This window comes from Pogoniulus pusillus, chromosome 22, assembly GCF_015220805.1.
Source record: "Pogoniulus pusillus isolate bPogPus1 chromosome 22, bPogPus1.pri, whole genome shotgun sequence".
Classification (NCBI taxonomy): Eukaryota; Metazoa; Chordata; class Aves; order Piciformes; family Lybiidae; genus Pogoniulus; species Pogoniulus pusillus.
The window spans coordinates 17963815-17979939 of NC_087285.1; the positions used below are offsets into that span (position 1 = coordinate 17963815).

Here is a 16125-nt window from a genome sequence, read left to right on the forward strand (position 1 = left end):
GCATTCATAAAAGCTGTTGCTATCAAAATGTTCTCCAGGCTCTTTTCTCTCCCTCCCACCCATTCCAAGCTTACTACTATCTGGACAAACCAGCATCTAATAGCCAACAGGCTGGTGCCTGCTCTCCCCCCACCATCCCATGGGAGATGTGCTGAGATGCACTGAGTTATCTCTGCTTGCTGATGGAGTTATGCTTCCTTCTCGTCCCCTGAGCTTTGATGCCATCCCAGTATACAGGAAATTAACTTCTGCTTACTGTGGTCACCCAAAGACAAATATCTTTGCTGAAATCTCCTTTGAAGAGAGGGGAGACAAAGTCCCAAAGAGAAAGGATGGTGAAAAAAGAAAAGTTCCCTCTGCTGTCTGTCCCTGTCAGAACATCACTCAGATGCCACCATGGGATGTAGACACAGACACTGCATTTACACTGTAAATTCTTTCTTGTGACTGGTGGTACCTCTGGTTTGAGTCAAAGCTGGCCAGAAATGTTCTCCCTGTGTCTATCACTCAGAGGTGTGCAGAGGGTGAAAGACATCAGGGTGTCCTGCAGCATCTAGCAGTTTTGGTGCTTGAACTGCCTACATGGTCTCACTCCAGCCATTATCCAGAGCAGACCCCTTGGGAGTGAGGGATAAAAGCAATTCACATCCCAAGACACAGCTCATTCATGTTTTTTTTAGCTTCACAAACCCTAAGCACATCTGCTCTAGACACAAAGCACTAGAGGTGCCAAAAACCTTTCCCTGTCTCACATGAACACAGACATAGCACAAGAAAGACCTCTCAGGGCTTATGACTACTTGTTGGACACATTATTTGTGCAAATAAAGAAGAAAATCAACCAGAGCCCTGCCTGCAGCTGTTTGGTTCCTATGCTTTTAATGTTTTCCCTTTCTCTTTCAATGCCTTTGTATCAACTCAGAAGATTTGTGAGAAGTTTGTGAGATGTGTGGGCTCTTGCAATAGGCAAAAGTTCTCTCTTGAATCATAGAATCAAGCAGGTTGGAAGAGACCTCCAAAATCATCCAGGCCAACCTAGCACACAGCCCTGTCCTGTCATCTAGACCATAGTACTAAGTGCCTCAGCCAGTCTTGTCTTCAACACCTCCAGGGACAGCAACTCCACCACCTCCCTGGGCAGCCCATTCCAATGCCAACCACTCTCTCTGCCAACAACTTCCTCCTAACATCCAGCCTAGACCTCCCCTGCCACAACTTGAGACTGTGTCCCCTTGTTCTATTGCTGGTTGCCTGGCAGAAGAGACCAACCCCACCTGGCTACAGCCTCCCTTCAGGTGGTTGTAGACAGCAATGAGGTCTGCCCTGAGCTTCCTCTTCTCCAAGCTGCACACCCCCAGCTCCCTCAGCATCTCCTCACAGGGCTGTGCTCCAGGCCCCTCACCAGCTTTGTTGCCCTTTTCTGGACACCTTCCAGCATCTCAACATCTCTCTTGAATTGAGGAGCCCAGAACTGGACACAGCACTCAAGGTGTGGCCTGAGCAGTGCTGAGTACAGAGGCAGAATAACCTCCCTTGTCCTGCTGGCCACACTGCTCCTGATGCAGGCCAGGATGCCATTGGCTCTCCTGGCCACCTGGGCACACTGCTGGCTCATCTTCAGCCTACTCTCTACCAGTACCCCCAGGTACCTCTCTGCCTGACTGCTCTCAGCCACTCTGGCCCCAGCCTGTAGCGCTGCTTGGGGTTGTTGTGGCCAAAGTGCAGAACCCTGCACTTGGCCTTGTTAAATCTCATCCCATTGGCCTCTGCCCACCCATCCAGCCTGTCTAGGTCCCTCTGCAGGGCTCTCCTATCCTCCAACAGCTCCACACCTGCTCCTAGCTTGTTGTCATCTGCAAACTTACTGATGCTGGACTCAATCCCTTCATCCAGATCATCAATAAAGATGTTGAACAGGACTGGGCCCAGCACTGACTCCTGGGGAACACCACTAGTGCCAGCTGCCAACTGGATGTGGCACCATTCACCACCACTCTCTGGGCTCAGCTATTCAGCCAGTTCCTGACCCAGCACAGAGTGAATCTGCCCAAGCCATGTTCACTCTGCAATAAGACTTGTGAAAATATAGCTCTCAAAAATGAAGCAGGTATTTTCCCATGTTATTTACAAGTAACTTTCTGCTCGTGTCTCTGCCACAGCTTGACATCATCTGCATTGCCTGCAGTTTCCCAGCATCATGCTAGAGTGATCCTGGGTTTTTTAACAGCAACAAAGTCCATGGCTGGCAAAAATTAATTACAGTTGGGGGTTTAAAAAAAAAACTTATTTGCATTTCTGTAAATTCCTTCAAAAGAACTCCTCGGGAGAGATGCAGAATGGTATTTTTGTGGTCTGAGGTTTGAGATCCCAAGTTCATAGCTGTGAGACCTCTGAGTCCATGAATTCATTCTGACTCTCTAATTCACAAAACTGGACTACAGCTCAGGACAGAAGGCCAAAGAAGAACCTGTCCAGCTCCAAAACATGCAGAAAGATTAAACTATCCGAAGTGGAAGAAGGTTCATTGGAGAAGGCAACCCACCTTGGAGAAATATCACATCCTTGCTGCATGAAAGCTCCTAGGGAGAACCAGAGGCTGTTGAATATCCCAAACTCATTTGTCTGGTCGTTGGCTGGCTGGTCCCGTCCTTCCTCAAACTCCTCAGTGTGCCACTCGTAGGGGCTGAAGCGACTCACCAGGAAGAGGACAACGCTCACTCCAATGTAGGCAAAAACAATGCACATCCAGATCTCATAAGCCAAAGGATCCAGAAAGGAAAAGACTCCTGGTTTGGACTTCTGAGGCTTTTTTATCATTATAGAGATACCTAAGCTCATGAACGGTTTGGAAAAGTCTATAACTTCCTCTCGAACCAGAGTGATGGTTAACGGTGCCACAGCCACATCAGCTCTCTGAAAAAGAGAGATAGAGAAGAGATTTTCATTCTGGGGCTATCTACTAACTCCAGCTTATGTTCCTTTGATCTCTGTTTACCCCCTGCTGCCTGAGAAAAAAAAAGCAGACAAAATCAAATGGAAGTGAAACGTTAAAACGGAGCAGTTCATAACATCGGTGGATTATTTCCATTTTATTGCTCCTGGTTACCAGGTCTGTTTTGAAATCACAGTGGTTTCTTTCTGCAGCCACCGAGCTCTTCCTGCCTGGTTTTATCCACTGATGTCACACACTGAAGGAGATGATTTTCACTAAAAGCTTTTTATCATCCAGACATCAAAAGAGGCAAGGAAAGGCCACTTGTCTGGAAAAGAATGCCAGGATACTTCCTTCCATCAGGAATTGCTGTTTTGATTGCACAACTGATGCAGGAGAAGAGGAAGAAATCACACTGATGTGCATTCTCCACTTGTTTTACAATCCATCTAGGAAATGGAAAGGAGAATGCATTGAAATGGTTGTCAGCAGGAGACAGATCATCCCCTGCTCCTACACAGCAACACAGAGGCTTGGGCACTGATGATCTTCACCCTAATTTTGCCTTTTCCCTACAAGGGAAAGTTAGTCCCCTCTGACAAATGACCTAAACACCCTAGATGGCCAGCTACTAGACTGAATCAGGTTTAGAAGTGTAGGGTGGGGATGCATATCTGATATGATGGAAATGGCTGTCTAGACAGAAACCAGACCAATCCTACTGCTCACCAGTCATATGCTGTTTAAATATTATCCTCCTTTCATCCTGCCATTATCATGCAAATACAAAACAGAGTAAAATTTGGAGATTCTACTCCTGGGAAAGTTTGACCTTTCAATACTTGTTCTTCCAAAAAGGGAAAGGAAAAAAAAGAGCTGTTTTGACATTTCCATAGGCACGAAGTGTGCTGTCCCTCCCTAAATGAAAATGTTGTACTTGGGCTGATTATTTGCATTAGCAGAGCTGCAGTCCTCAAGACAGCTCAGGCTGACAGAAGGCAGAGCTGCTTCCTACTCTAGGGTTTGAATGTGTTCTCAAGCACTAAGAGCTAAAGGCAAAGGATGGGATAGAGGCAGAGCTGCTTCCTACTCTAGGGTTTGAATGTATTCACAAGTACCAAGAGCTGTAGACAAAGGATGGGACAGAAGGCAGAGCTCTTTCTTACTCTAGGGTTTGAATGTGTTCTCAAGTACCAAGAGCTGTAGACAAAGGATGGAACAGAAGGCAGAGCTGCTTCCTACTCTAGGGTTTGAATGTGTTCTCAAGTACCAAGAGCTGTAGACAAAGGATGGAACAGAAGGCAGAGCTCCTTCCTACTCTAGGGTTTGAATGTGTTCTCAAGTACCAAGAACTGTAGACAAAGGATGGGACAGAAGGCAGAGCTGCTTCCTACTCTAGGGTTTGAATGTGTTCTCAAGTACCAAGAACTGTAGACAAAAGATGGGACAGAAGGCAGAGCTCCTTCTTACTCTAGGGTTTGAATGTGTTCTCAAGTACCAAGAACTGTAGACAAAAGATGGGACAGAAGGCAGAGCTGCTTCCTACTCTAGGGTTTGAATGTGTTCTCAAGTACCAAGAACTGTAGACAAAAGATGGGACAGAAGGCAGAGCTGCTTCCTACTCTAAGGTTTGAATGTGTTCTCAAGTACCAAGAGCTAAAGGCAAAGGATGGGACAGAAGGCAGAGCTCCTTCCTACTCTAGGGTTTGAATGTGTTCTCAAGTACCAAGAGCTAAAGGCAAAGGATGGGACTGGAAACTCACCCCATAAACGAGTTCTCCCACCATGCCGTTCCATGTCTTGGTGTCGGGGTCCCGGGCTCCGTACTTGCCGTCTCTGACGATCTCCAGGCGGTAGTGGTAGCCGACGTGCTTGGCGATCTCAGCAGCGAGCTCCACACAGTAACCTTCGTATCTCTCGTTGCCTTCAAACTGGTTGGCATTCTTCTTGAGCATCACATATGGATCTTCCTGGCACAGAGAAGACCAAAACTGAGCCATGCTCCACTTTGTAGCGATGCATATCAGGGGCTCAGGCTAGAGCTCAGCATACAGCTTCTGGTGTCCTTGCAAAACTCTAGCTTTGTGTCCCCAACCAAACTGCACAAGCAACGCACAGTGAGCTTATTTTAGAAGGTAAGAAGTGTGGTTTGTGTTGTGGGATTTTCTGGTTATTCATACAGAGCCTGTGTACAGCTTCTGTAGTGATGGACCCGAGGGGAAAGGAGTAGCTGGGGGAATTTGGGCACTAAATCTTTCAGTGCATTGCAGAAGGGGATCTTTAGTGCATCTGAGCCGTGGATTTTTAAAGGCTTGTCTGCATCTGTGGGCAGGCAGAACCAAATATGCTGGACAGGAGAGAGTCTTGAGATGCTTAACTCATTTGGGGTGTTGTGTTTTCCCTGTAGATTCCCAGTAAGTGTTCAAAAAACAAGTTAGTGAAATTCCCTGTTTCTGCAGGGTAAGCATATACAGTGCCACAATACATGATACCATACATTATGGGGTACCTATTATTGCTTCATGATTATAGTGGAGATTTGTTTTTAAAGCTGTGACTCAGCCTCTCTGCACAATACAGTTTATCCTTCCCCAGATTACAGCCCCCATTCTGTGGGCTAAACACAAAGCACAGGTGTAATGTTCCTCATTTACCTATGCTGATGCCTCTACTATCTTGTCATAATCTTTTGTGTTTTCTACACTCAAGCATGAGAGCTCTTTAATACCTATTTAATTAGCCACAGCAATTTTCAGATACCTTTATAGACCCGGCAGGAAACACTAAGTGCTGTTATTATTATTATTATTGTTATTGCTGTAGTAAAAAAAAAGATGTAGTGCAAAGGAGGGCACAGGAGGGGAAAGAGGGAGTCTGCATATCAGGGAGATGGGGGAGAGAGATAGCTGGGGTAGAAGTTACAGCACTTACTAGGATAGTTGTGACTATGTAAGTCCTGTTCTGGAGGCTTGTAGACTCATTGCCGCTTTGAGTATCTACAGCTGTTGGAACCAGCTTCTCATCTTCATTCCAATAACCAATCTGCCAAGCACAAAACCAGGGGAGCTCATTGATAAGTCTTTGTAATATTAATCAAGATACAGTAACAGAGTTATTCAAGCAGGATCAGCTCTCTCTGTATGCTCATACTCGAGCAGAAAGCTCCTCTCCTGACGTCTTTTGTTAAGGGGAGTGGGAAATTCCCCATCCCCTTGACACACAGCACTGGGGTATGATGGTCATTCCCTTCCTCATCCATATGCCAGGAGTTCACATTTTGCCTGTGTGACTTGTGAATATTTTTTTCCTGATGATAAACGTGCTTGCTGCATGTCCAGGTTCTACAAGGTGACAAAATGCTATCTCCAGCTGAAAGCCTACATAAACACAGGACCCACTCTTAGGATGTCTAGAGGCAGCAGGGCAAAAAATAAAGTAAGGAAGAAAACCAACCCTGGCCAGTGTTGAAAAGTTTGGGGTTATGAATAAAGCAAAGAGTTGTAATGAGAAGAATTGTTGTGTTAAGTTGTGCTTATTAGCAATCAGGGATTTAGGCTCATCCCTCTCTGCTTGCAAGTACAGCAGAGTGCTACTGACTATCACCAGGAAGATCACTGCTGAGGTTATCCACTTCCACTTCGAGGGCTTGATTTTATAAGAGGTTTTCCATCACCTCATGTAAGTATGAAGTTGTCTGAGCTCTGCTCATGTGAAAGTAATTTCTTATCATGGCAAATGAGAGAGGGTATTAGCACAGGGCACGACCAGGCAGCCTGCTGATGACAGATTAGGGATCATAACAGCTCAGGAGGCTGAGCTGAGGCTCCAAACAGGCTTCTCATCTCTCTTCATTGCACACACACAAAAAGAGAGTGAGGAAAGAGCTTCCAAAGCTCTGTCCTAGAGCAACATAAGTGGAGACAAAAGACACATGTTTGTTTTGCATCTCTAATGCAGTGGATCTAAGACACAATATGCATCCTGGCAGTCATGTAGGTGCCTTCCAAATGAATACAACTTCTGACAGGAAACACACAGCAAAATCAAGATATTTAGACACTACATTTCTTCCCCTCTAGACTCTGTCCAGATTACCAGCTTCCTGATGGTCAGAGCCCCAAACTGGACATAATACTGCATTTGGCCCCTCATGAACATCATGTAGAGAAGGACCACCACTTTGTATGTCTTCAGAATGGCACTTCTGTTGTTTCTCAATGAGAAATTTGCCCTTTTTTCTTTGCTTGATTGTGGTGGGCACTGATCTCTCATTGGCTTCTCTCAGGCGTAAGCGTGAGTTGAGCATAGGGGCTGTAAAGGTAGAACTTCCACTATATGCACTTTTTCTTGGTTTCAAGTAAGTATTTCATTTTTCAAGGGATGGAGAGGGTGCAGAGGTAGTCCAGTGAGTGCCCTAGTCCAAAATATTTAGTAGCTCTCCTTTATGGACAGAGTAACTGAGTTATTCTTTGTTCCTCAAACAGGTAGTATCTAAAGTGGGACACAAGCAGACAGAGTCTGATTTTCAAAAGGATTAGAGTATCAAGGACTCAGCACCTCTGAACAAGGCCAGATTTTTCAAAGTGCCTGAGATAGAGAAAGGGATCAAGACTCCAGAAGAGCACAAATGTCTGTGTAGCTATCAGGACGTGGTTAGTGGTAAAGCTCCTGGTACTTCAAGGAGGGCAGAACTAGGTCAACATAAAGGGTTCACCTACACTTGAGAGAGCAGACAGCTTCTACCTTGGCTCATCCTTGGAAAAGAGAAGGGCAAGAGCAGAAAACAGACAGTCCTATAGCTGGGTTGAGCCAGTGTGCCCTGACAATAGCAAGACTGAGCAGGCCAAGATTTTAGTATCCTGGAAATCCCTGCCCCACAGCTGAGATGCCCTTCTTGCTCTGGATAATCCCTCCCATATGTTGTAGTTCTTTAGTAACATGCCCTGAGTTCCCCCTAGTGCTTGGGACCTTTGAACATGCACTGGTGGTGACTCCGCATGCAAGCTTTCATAAACACAAGTGTCTGTTAAGACCCGACCACCCTAACCCAAACACCAGAGGATCTCAGGTCACTCTCTACTGTACCTTTCTGACCCCATCATGCTTCATCTCAATCACATGGAGGGTGTAGTTGGTCCTCCGGCCCTTCTCGTTAAATTGAACGTTGCCAGACAGCCCTTCAAAGTGGACCTGGGAGAGGAAAATGTCAATGAGGAGAACAAATTAGTCAGGGTCCCACGTGGTGGTGGTTTGGCAGCAGTAAGAGGCAAGAGGAGGAAGGACTGTGAGTGCAGTCATGTCTTTTGGGTGTGGGGGGACAGGATATCTATCTGACATCAGACTTTAGGTCTACTCTTTACTGTGTGCCTGGCTGTGTGCACAGCACAGAATCTTCCTGCTCATGCATCCCTGGCAATGCTTTCAAAAGGTCTGCTTCAAGGTCTGTCTCTCTCCCAGATTCAACCTGTGATCACAGGCTCACAGGATGTCAGGGCTTGGAAGGGACCCAAAGAGATCATCAAGTCCAATCCCCCCTACCAGAGCAGGACCAGACAATCCAGCTCAGGTCACAGAGCAATGCATCATAGAATCATAGAATCACAGAATCAACCAGGTTGGAAGAGACCTCCAAGATCATCCAGTCCAACCTAGCATCCAGCCCTAGCCAGTTAACCAGACCATGGCACTAAGTGCCTTATCCAGTCTTTTCTTGAACACCTCCAGGGATGGTGCCTCCACCACCTCCCTGGGCAGCCCATTCCAATGCCAATCACTCTCTCTGTGAAGAACTTCCTCCTAACATCCAGCCTAGACCTACCCCAGCACAACTTGAGGCTGTGTCCCCTTGTTCTTGAAAGCCTCCAGAGAAGGAGACTCCACAACCTCTCTGGGAAGTCTATTCCAGTGCTCTGTGACCCTTACAGTAAAGAGTGTCCAGGTTGGACTGGCTGATCTTGCAGGTCTCTTCCAACCTGGTTGGTTCTATGATTCTATGAAAAGGAGTGCAAATTTGAGCATAAGACCACCTGGAGAAGGGCTTATGCCACCAGCTTGGGAAGAACAGGTTTGCTTTCACTTGCTCTGGACAAACCTGTGGTCCCTGCAACTGAAGTCTTCTCATATGCAAAATGGGAATAGGCCTTTAGCAAGTAGCCCTTTGAAGCACTTGGAGATCCTGACAACAAACACCCGTGGGGAAGAAATGAGGAGATGTCATTATGGAAAAATCTGTTGCTAATCTGCTTAAGCTGTGTTTGTTTTCCAGCTGTCATTGAAAAGGTTTGTCATGGAAATGAACATCTGGCAGCATTTTTCTGAAGCTCCTTCAAGTCAAGAGGTATTCTTGGTGACATTTGAAGGAATCTGCTTGTCCCCTTTCATAAGACACAACATGCCCATCAAAGATAGATGCACTAGAAAAGCATCACTGCCTTAAGAACTCCTGTGCCTGATTTTCATCATTCCTTTGGTCCTGACTTCCTGGAGAAGAGGAGGCTCAGAGGTGACCTTATTGCTGTCTACAACTACCTGAGGGGTGGTTGTGGCCAGGAGGAGGTTGCTCTCTTCTCTCAGGTGGCCAGCATCAGAACGAGAGGACACAGCCTCAAGCTACACCAGGGGAAATTTAGGCTTGAGGTGAGGAGAAAGTTCTTCCCTGAGAGAGTCATTGGACACTGGAATGGGCTGCCCGGGGAGGTGGTGGAGTCGCCGTCCCTGGAGCTGTTCAAGGCAGGATTGGACGTGGCACTTGGTGCCATGGTCTGGCCTTGAGCTCTGTGGTAAAGGGTTGGACTTGATGATCTGTGAGGTCTCTTCCAACCTTGGTGATGCTGTGATACTGTGACTTGCTCTGAAGCTCAGGTCACAGGTGCTCATGCTTAGGAGCTTCATGTACACTAACAGGCAGGTGCACAGCACCAGTTTCTTCCATCTGACTTAATGAAATCTTAATCCTGTCATGTCCACGTGGCACTGTAACAACAAAAGGGTCTCTTCAATCCATTCTGGAGGATGAAGCACATTTCCCCCATCAGTTATTATAGTTTGAGACCCTTTGAATCACCACAAAATATAGTCAGGATTGTGCCAAGCACCAGTAAGGTCAACTGGAGACACAGAGCATTGGAAGCACAGGTAGGGGCATGTGGTTCTCCACTGTGAGAGCTGGAAGGAGGAGGATGGCAGCGTGGGTTAGTCAACACTTAGGGACCAGAAGCCTGCAACAAACCTGGCAACCAAATAATGGTAACAAAAAACCCTCAGCATTGCTTTAAAGCAACATTTTGTGAGTATCTCCCTGGGAGGGGGGAGGGGAAGCAATAAAAAGAAGTAATTCTCTTTAATAAAAGCACATATTTTGCTGGAATGTGTTAGATTCCCTGGCTTTGAAAAACTGCAGCTTGTTTCAAATTGCTCTTCATCTTCACTCCTGCCATCCATGACTCCTTCCTACACTAAAAAGAAATAAGGCAATTCAGGAGCTGATTCCAGACATTTGTGTAGAAGTAAGTGAGAAACTTTTTGCTTTTAAACAGCTCATAAAATTTTAGGTGCTAACAAATGGGAGGTAAAGAGAAAGCAGAGTGAATAGCTGTAAGAATTGCCCTAATTGTGAGTCTTTACAGGAAGGATAACTCAAACCCTCAATCTAATCACAAGTTCTTGTATTTCTATCTGCCTCTTTCTTGCTCTGATACTGAATGCTGGTTGATTATTCAATTCATAGCTACGATTTCCCTAGGAGACTTTTCCCCCTTGCACGTTTCAGAGTCTTTCATTTTTTTCCCCATCACAGCTGAACTGGTCACATCTTTTGAAAATCACAGGTTTTTGATGGTAAACAACTCCTGCAAGAAGCTCTTCAGGTTCCTTGCCCAAACACAGGTGAAAAATTAAGGTCTGAAATTGTTTTAATGAAGAGATGAGGAAACTTCAGGAGATATTTCCAATGCACACAAAATTGCATTCTTTAGTCAAGCCTGGTTTTGAGAGCCTATTCTCATAAACTCAATAAAGGAAAATGCTTCAGAATCCATTGCTCATCAGAAGACCTCCAAGTATTCATGTTTATTAGGTAACAAATCTCCCTAATGTATCCAGGAAGGCTGATTTTATTATAAGGGGTTGGAAACCAGTGATTTGCCCAAGGTCATACAGAAAGCCAATGACAAGCCTGGGAATAAATTGAATCCTGACAACAAAATCAAATCAGAAGCAAAATTTGGTTTTCAAAGAATTGTTGTTTATCAGTAAGCCAAAACAAAACAAAATAGGTGGGAGCCTCTATGACAAGAGGGATGTGGAGATGCTGGAGCGTGTCCAGAGCAGGGCCAGGAGGATGCTCAGAGGACTGGAGCAGCTCTGCTGTGAGCACAGACTGAAAGAGTTGGGGCTGTGCAGGCTGGAGAAGAGGAGGCTCCCAGGTGACCTTCTTGTGGCCTTCCACTCTTTGAAGGGGGCCTACAAAAAAGCTGGGGAGGGACTTTTTAGGCTCTGAGGGAGTGACAGGACTGGGGGGAATGGAGCAAAGCTGGAGGTGGGGAGAAGATTCAGACTGGATGTGAGGAGGAAGTTGTTGAGCATGAGAGTGGTGAGAGGCTGGAATGGGTTGCCCAGGGAGGTGGTTGAGGCCCCATGGCTGGAGCTGTTTAATGCCAGGCTGGCTGAGGCTGTGGGCAGCCTGCTCTAGGGCAGAGTGTCCCTAGGCATGGCAGGGGGGTTGAAACTAGCTGCTCCTTGTGGTCCCTTCCAACCCTGACTGATTCTGTGATTCTATGAATATAGATGCAATGGCAAACTAACTCAATTTTCTTCTTGCCTTCTTCACACTTCAGGAGAGAAGATGGGATGGACTATATTTGGATAACACTGAACTAGCAGTATTTCCAAAGAATCCAGCTATTTTTAGCTTAAAAAAAAAGGGGGGGGGGGAGTGCTAGAAATGGATGTCAGTCTTGAAATGTAATGAAAATGTAACATATTCTACTTATATCTATATTGTTTTGCTCCTGCTCTAAGTTTCATGTAGTCTTTTTGTTTATTTGAATACCTAAAGTTTTATGCAGGATGAAGAAAAAAAACAAACCACCAAACCAACCAGCAACAAACCAAGATTTAGATATCTAAATGGCCATTATTAAGACTTTTATGAATCCTCACAGTATGAAACAAGCTATAATCTGGGCTTTGAGAACACTGTGATGACAGCTAACACATATGGTAAAAAGTATGTGGTTTCAAGCTTCATTAGCAGCCTGGAAATGGAGCTGAGTTCAGAGATTTGAAGGAGCTTCAAAAAAGCTTCTGAGCAGGTCTCTCTCTTCAGAAGGGGAATTTGGGGGCTGGATCAGATGAGTTTTAAAGGTGACTTTTGTCTCAAACTGTTCCTCGGTAAATATAAGGACCCAGGATTTTATGGGGTAATGTTTTGGATCTTCTGTCCCAGAACACCAGCAGAGAAGGCAAAGTCATGCCAGGTGGTACCAGGAGAAACATTTGCTGCACACCCCCTGAACTCTCTAGAAAGAGACCTGGCTCTATTCTGGAAGAACCACAGAATCACAGAAACATTCAGGTTGGAAAAGCCCCTCAGGATCACCAAGTCCAACCTATAGCCTGCTTCCTCAGCCCTGCTCTTCCTCAGCTCTCCAAATATGTTCATTATCTTTCAGAAATCTCATCTGTCTTCCACAAGCACCCTGAGTCTGTCAACCAACTGCTTCCCAGGTCCAGCCACTTTATTTGTCAGCTTCTGACCTTTCCCCTACTTTACCCTAACCAGACTTAGGATGCCCAATTGCCACACTGGCACTGTGAGCTATCTTGCCACAGAATCACAGAAACATCCAGACTGGCAAAGCCCCTCAGGGTCACCAAGTCCAACCTATAGCCCCACTCTACAAGATTCACCTTAAACCATAGCCCTAAGCACCACATCCAAACCACCCTCAAACACATCCAGGGTGGGTGACTCCACCACCTCCCTGGGCAGCTCATTCCAGTGCCTGACCACTCTCTCCAGGAAAAACCTTTTCCTAATGTCCAACCTAAACCTGCCCAGTCTCAGCTCTTCCCCCTTGTTCTGTCTCCAGTTCCCTGTGAGCAGAGCCCAGCAGCAGCCTCTCCACAGTGTCCCTTCGGGTAGCTGCAGGCAGGATCAGCTCCTCGCCCTCAGAGAGTCATTAGAGCATCGCCCTTTTCCTCCCCCCCACCCCCAGGCTACATTCAGCATCCTCGCAGTGCACACAGGGGCTGGATTTCCAACCTGCTGCAGGGCTCTCTGGATGTCAATGCCTTGTCCCCAGGGCACGGCAGGGTTGGCAAGGCAGTCCCCGGCGTTGCCGCGGCGGGAGATGTCGATCCGCTGCCTCCGCAGGTTCTGAAACGCCTCAGCCATCACCCGCACCCCGTCGTATGTCAGGGCCGACGTGTACTAGAAAGAGAGAGCAGCTTTACATTGGCACAGGACCACAGATCACAGGCTCACAGGATGTCAAGGGCTGGAAGGCACCCAAAGGGACCTTGCACTAACCAGCACAGAATCTTCTGCTCATGCATCCCTGGCAATGCTTTCAAAAGGTCTCCTTTCAGGTCTGTCTCTCCCCCAGATTCAACCTGTGATCACAGGCTCACAGGATGTCAGGGCTTGGAAGGGACCCAAAGGGATCATCGAGTCCAACCTCCCTGCCAGAGCAGGACCAGACAATCTAGCTCAGGTCACAGAGCAATGCATCCAGATGGGCCTTGAAAGTCTGCAGGGAAGGAGACTCCACAACCTCCCTGGGGAGCCTGTGCCAGTGCTCTGGGACCCTTACACTAAAGAAGTTCCCCCTCGTGTTGAGCTGGAACCTCCTGTGCTGCAGCTTCCATCCATTGCTTCTTGTCCTATCCCAGGGAACAGTGAGCAGAGCCTGTCCCCCTCTCCTGACCCCCAGCCCTCAGATATTCATAAGCATTCTCAATATTCTCTTCAGACTAAGCAGCCCAGGTCCTTCAGCCTCTCCTCATCAGGCAGTGTTCCAGTCCTCTAATCATCCTTGTAGCCCTCTGTTGGAGTCTGCCCATCAGATGCCTGTCCATCTTAAACTAGGGACCCCAAACTGAACAGAGTACTTCCACTCAGGGTGAGCTGACCTCAGGCACGCTGCCCTGCTTCGCCTCATGGCAGCTTTTCAGATGATTTGCCCTGTTCTCATCTAGGAAGTTAAACAGTGTCTTGCAGCCTGTAGTCACGGCTGTCCTGTTGTGAAAGTTGGTGCCATCTCTTGCCGGTGACTGGAGAGTGAAGAGGCTCCTGATGTGGAGCTAAGCATAGCTCTGCTCTGATCTAGCTGCAGATGGCACTGTCTGAAGATGGCTCAGCCTTCAAGGCCATTCCCTTGTTAGCTGAGTCTGTTTAATTGAAATCATTGACCTGAGCTTTTAAGCAATACATTGGAGAGTGTAAACCTGAGATACACAAAATCAAACCACAAGTGACCCTTTCTGGTCAGAGAGGGAAGGTAGAAAATGCTAACATGCAAGGCATGAGTTAATTCAAGCAGAAACTTGTACAAAGACTAGTGTAAAACTGCCATAAGCACTAACCATTAGGCTTAAGTCCTTTTTCCTATGATCACCTACTGATTTATTTGCAACTTTCTTTAACTAGTACTTGTAAAGATGACACAAGAGTATTTGTTTTCAATTGCTGGGTAGAAAAAAACCAACCAACCTCCACCCATCCCTGCCCCTTCACAGCTTCAGGGTCCGAAGGTGCCTGGAGAGGTGGTGGTATTTTCACTGGATATGCAATAAAGAAATTGAAGGTTAAGGACTTAACAAGGCTTTTTCTCATTTTATGTACTGAACTTTCTAAGGTGCTTGATCCTTATCTTTGAGGAGGCTAAACACTGGGAGCCTGAGTGAACATGCCAACTTGTGTATTTTTTAGCAGACAGCAGCTCCTGCCTAGTAAAAGTTAGGCAATGTTGAGGCACCTGGGAAAGATAATGCTCATAATTACATTAAGTGACAGGTTTTAAGAGTGAGATTAAAGACCCCTGTGCATAATCTGAACTGAGCCAGATGGATCCCAAATTAAATGCTTTATTATACTACTTGCCTTTGGCCTCTTCCAGTCCACACGAGGATGTTCCCTGGCATCATTATTTCTCCACTGCTGCATGATCCTGGCGGGAACAGCGTCTGTGTAATTCACCAACTGGAAGCCAGTTACATTGGCTCCACTCTCCTTGAATTTGGTCAGGTCAATATCCATGAATCCCTAGTAGAGAATTAAAACAGAAGCAGCTCATCAGAGGAAGATATTGTTCAGCTGCTAACAGGAGTCCTCCTTACCTACACATGTGGCAGCCAGCTTAGGAAACATTTCTTCCCCCTGAAAGGTCAGGTCCAGTTCAAGAGAGGAGGAGGACCACAATCAACATTGCATAGCAAGCCTAGAATGTGGTGCTTAGAATCGGTGTGGCCAGTAGGATGAGGGAGGTTCTTCTTCCCCTGTGCTCAGCACTGGTCAGGTCACACCTTGAGCGCTGTGTCCAGTTCTGGGCCACTCAATTCAAGAGAGATGTTGAGGTGCTGGAACATCTCCAGAGAAGAGCAATGAAGCTGGTGAGTGGCCTGAAACACAAACCCTATAAGGAGAGGCTGAGGGAGCTGGGGGTGTGCAGCCTGGAGAAGAGGAGGCTCAGGGCAGACCTCACTGCTGTCTACAACTACCTGAAAGGAGGCTGTAGCCAGGTGGGGTTGGTCTCTTCTCCCAGGCAACCAGCAACAGAACAAGGGGACACAGCCTCAAGTTGTGCTAGGGGAAGTCTAGGCTGGATGTTAGGAGGAAGCTGCTGGCAGGCTGGAGTCTGTTGTTTTTCCTTTGGATTATAAGCACAGGAGATGTGGTCAACTGTTTTCACTAGTACTACCAGAAGCCATAAGGCATGAGGGAAAATGACTAAGAGAACTGCTGCACAATGCAATCACTTGAGCAACAGAGAGGTTCTTTTAGCTCTGCCTTCTCTGCCCTGATGGTGCAACCTTTCCACAGGCACCTTCTCAGCCTACCATTGTCTTACTCTCCCTTTCTTGCTCTCAAACATACAATGATGGTATGAGTTAAAAAAGCCAAGTCACAAATGGTTCCCAAAATGGTGTTCTCTATGCATAGGCTGAGAGAGATAATTAGCTTATAAACTTCC

General features: G+C 46.6%; 1 protein-coding gene across 2 annotated transcripts in view; it reads right to left on the reverse strand.

Annotated features, from left to right (window-relative positions):
- GRIA1 (glutamate ionotropic receptor AMPA type subunit 1) overlaps positions 1 to 16125 on the reverse strand; it is a 156721-nt gene that overhangs the window by 42104 nt on the left and 98492 nt on the right. For both annotated transcript variants that reach the window (XM_064162021.1, XM_064162020.1), the window contains exons 6-11: positions 15036 to 15197; positions 13197 to 13364; positions 8018 to 8122; positions 5864 to 5974; positions 4696 to 4902; positions 2543 to 2913 (exon numbers count right to left, since the gene is read on the reverse strand). In XM_064162021.1, the coding sequence (XP_064018091.1) occupies positions 2543 to 2913; positions 4696 to 4902; positions 5864 to 5974; positions 8018 to 8122; positions 13197 to 13364; positions 15036 to 15197 (1124 nt within the window). The remainder of the gene's footprint in view (positions 1 to 2542; positions 2914 to 4695; positions 4903 to 5863; positions 5975 to 8017; positions 8123 to 13196; positions 13365 to 15035; positions 15198 to 16125) is intronic.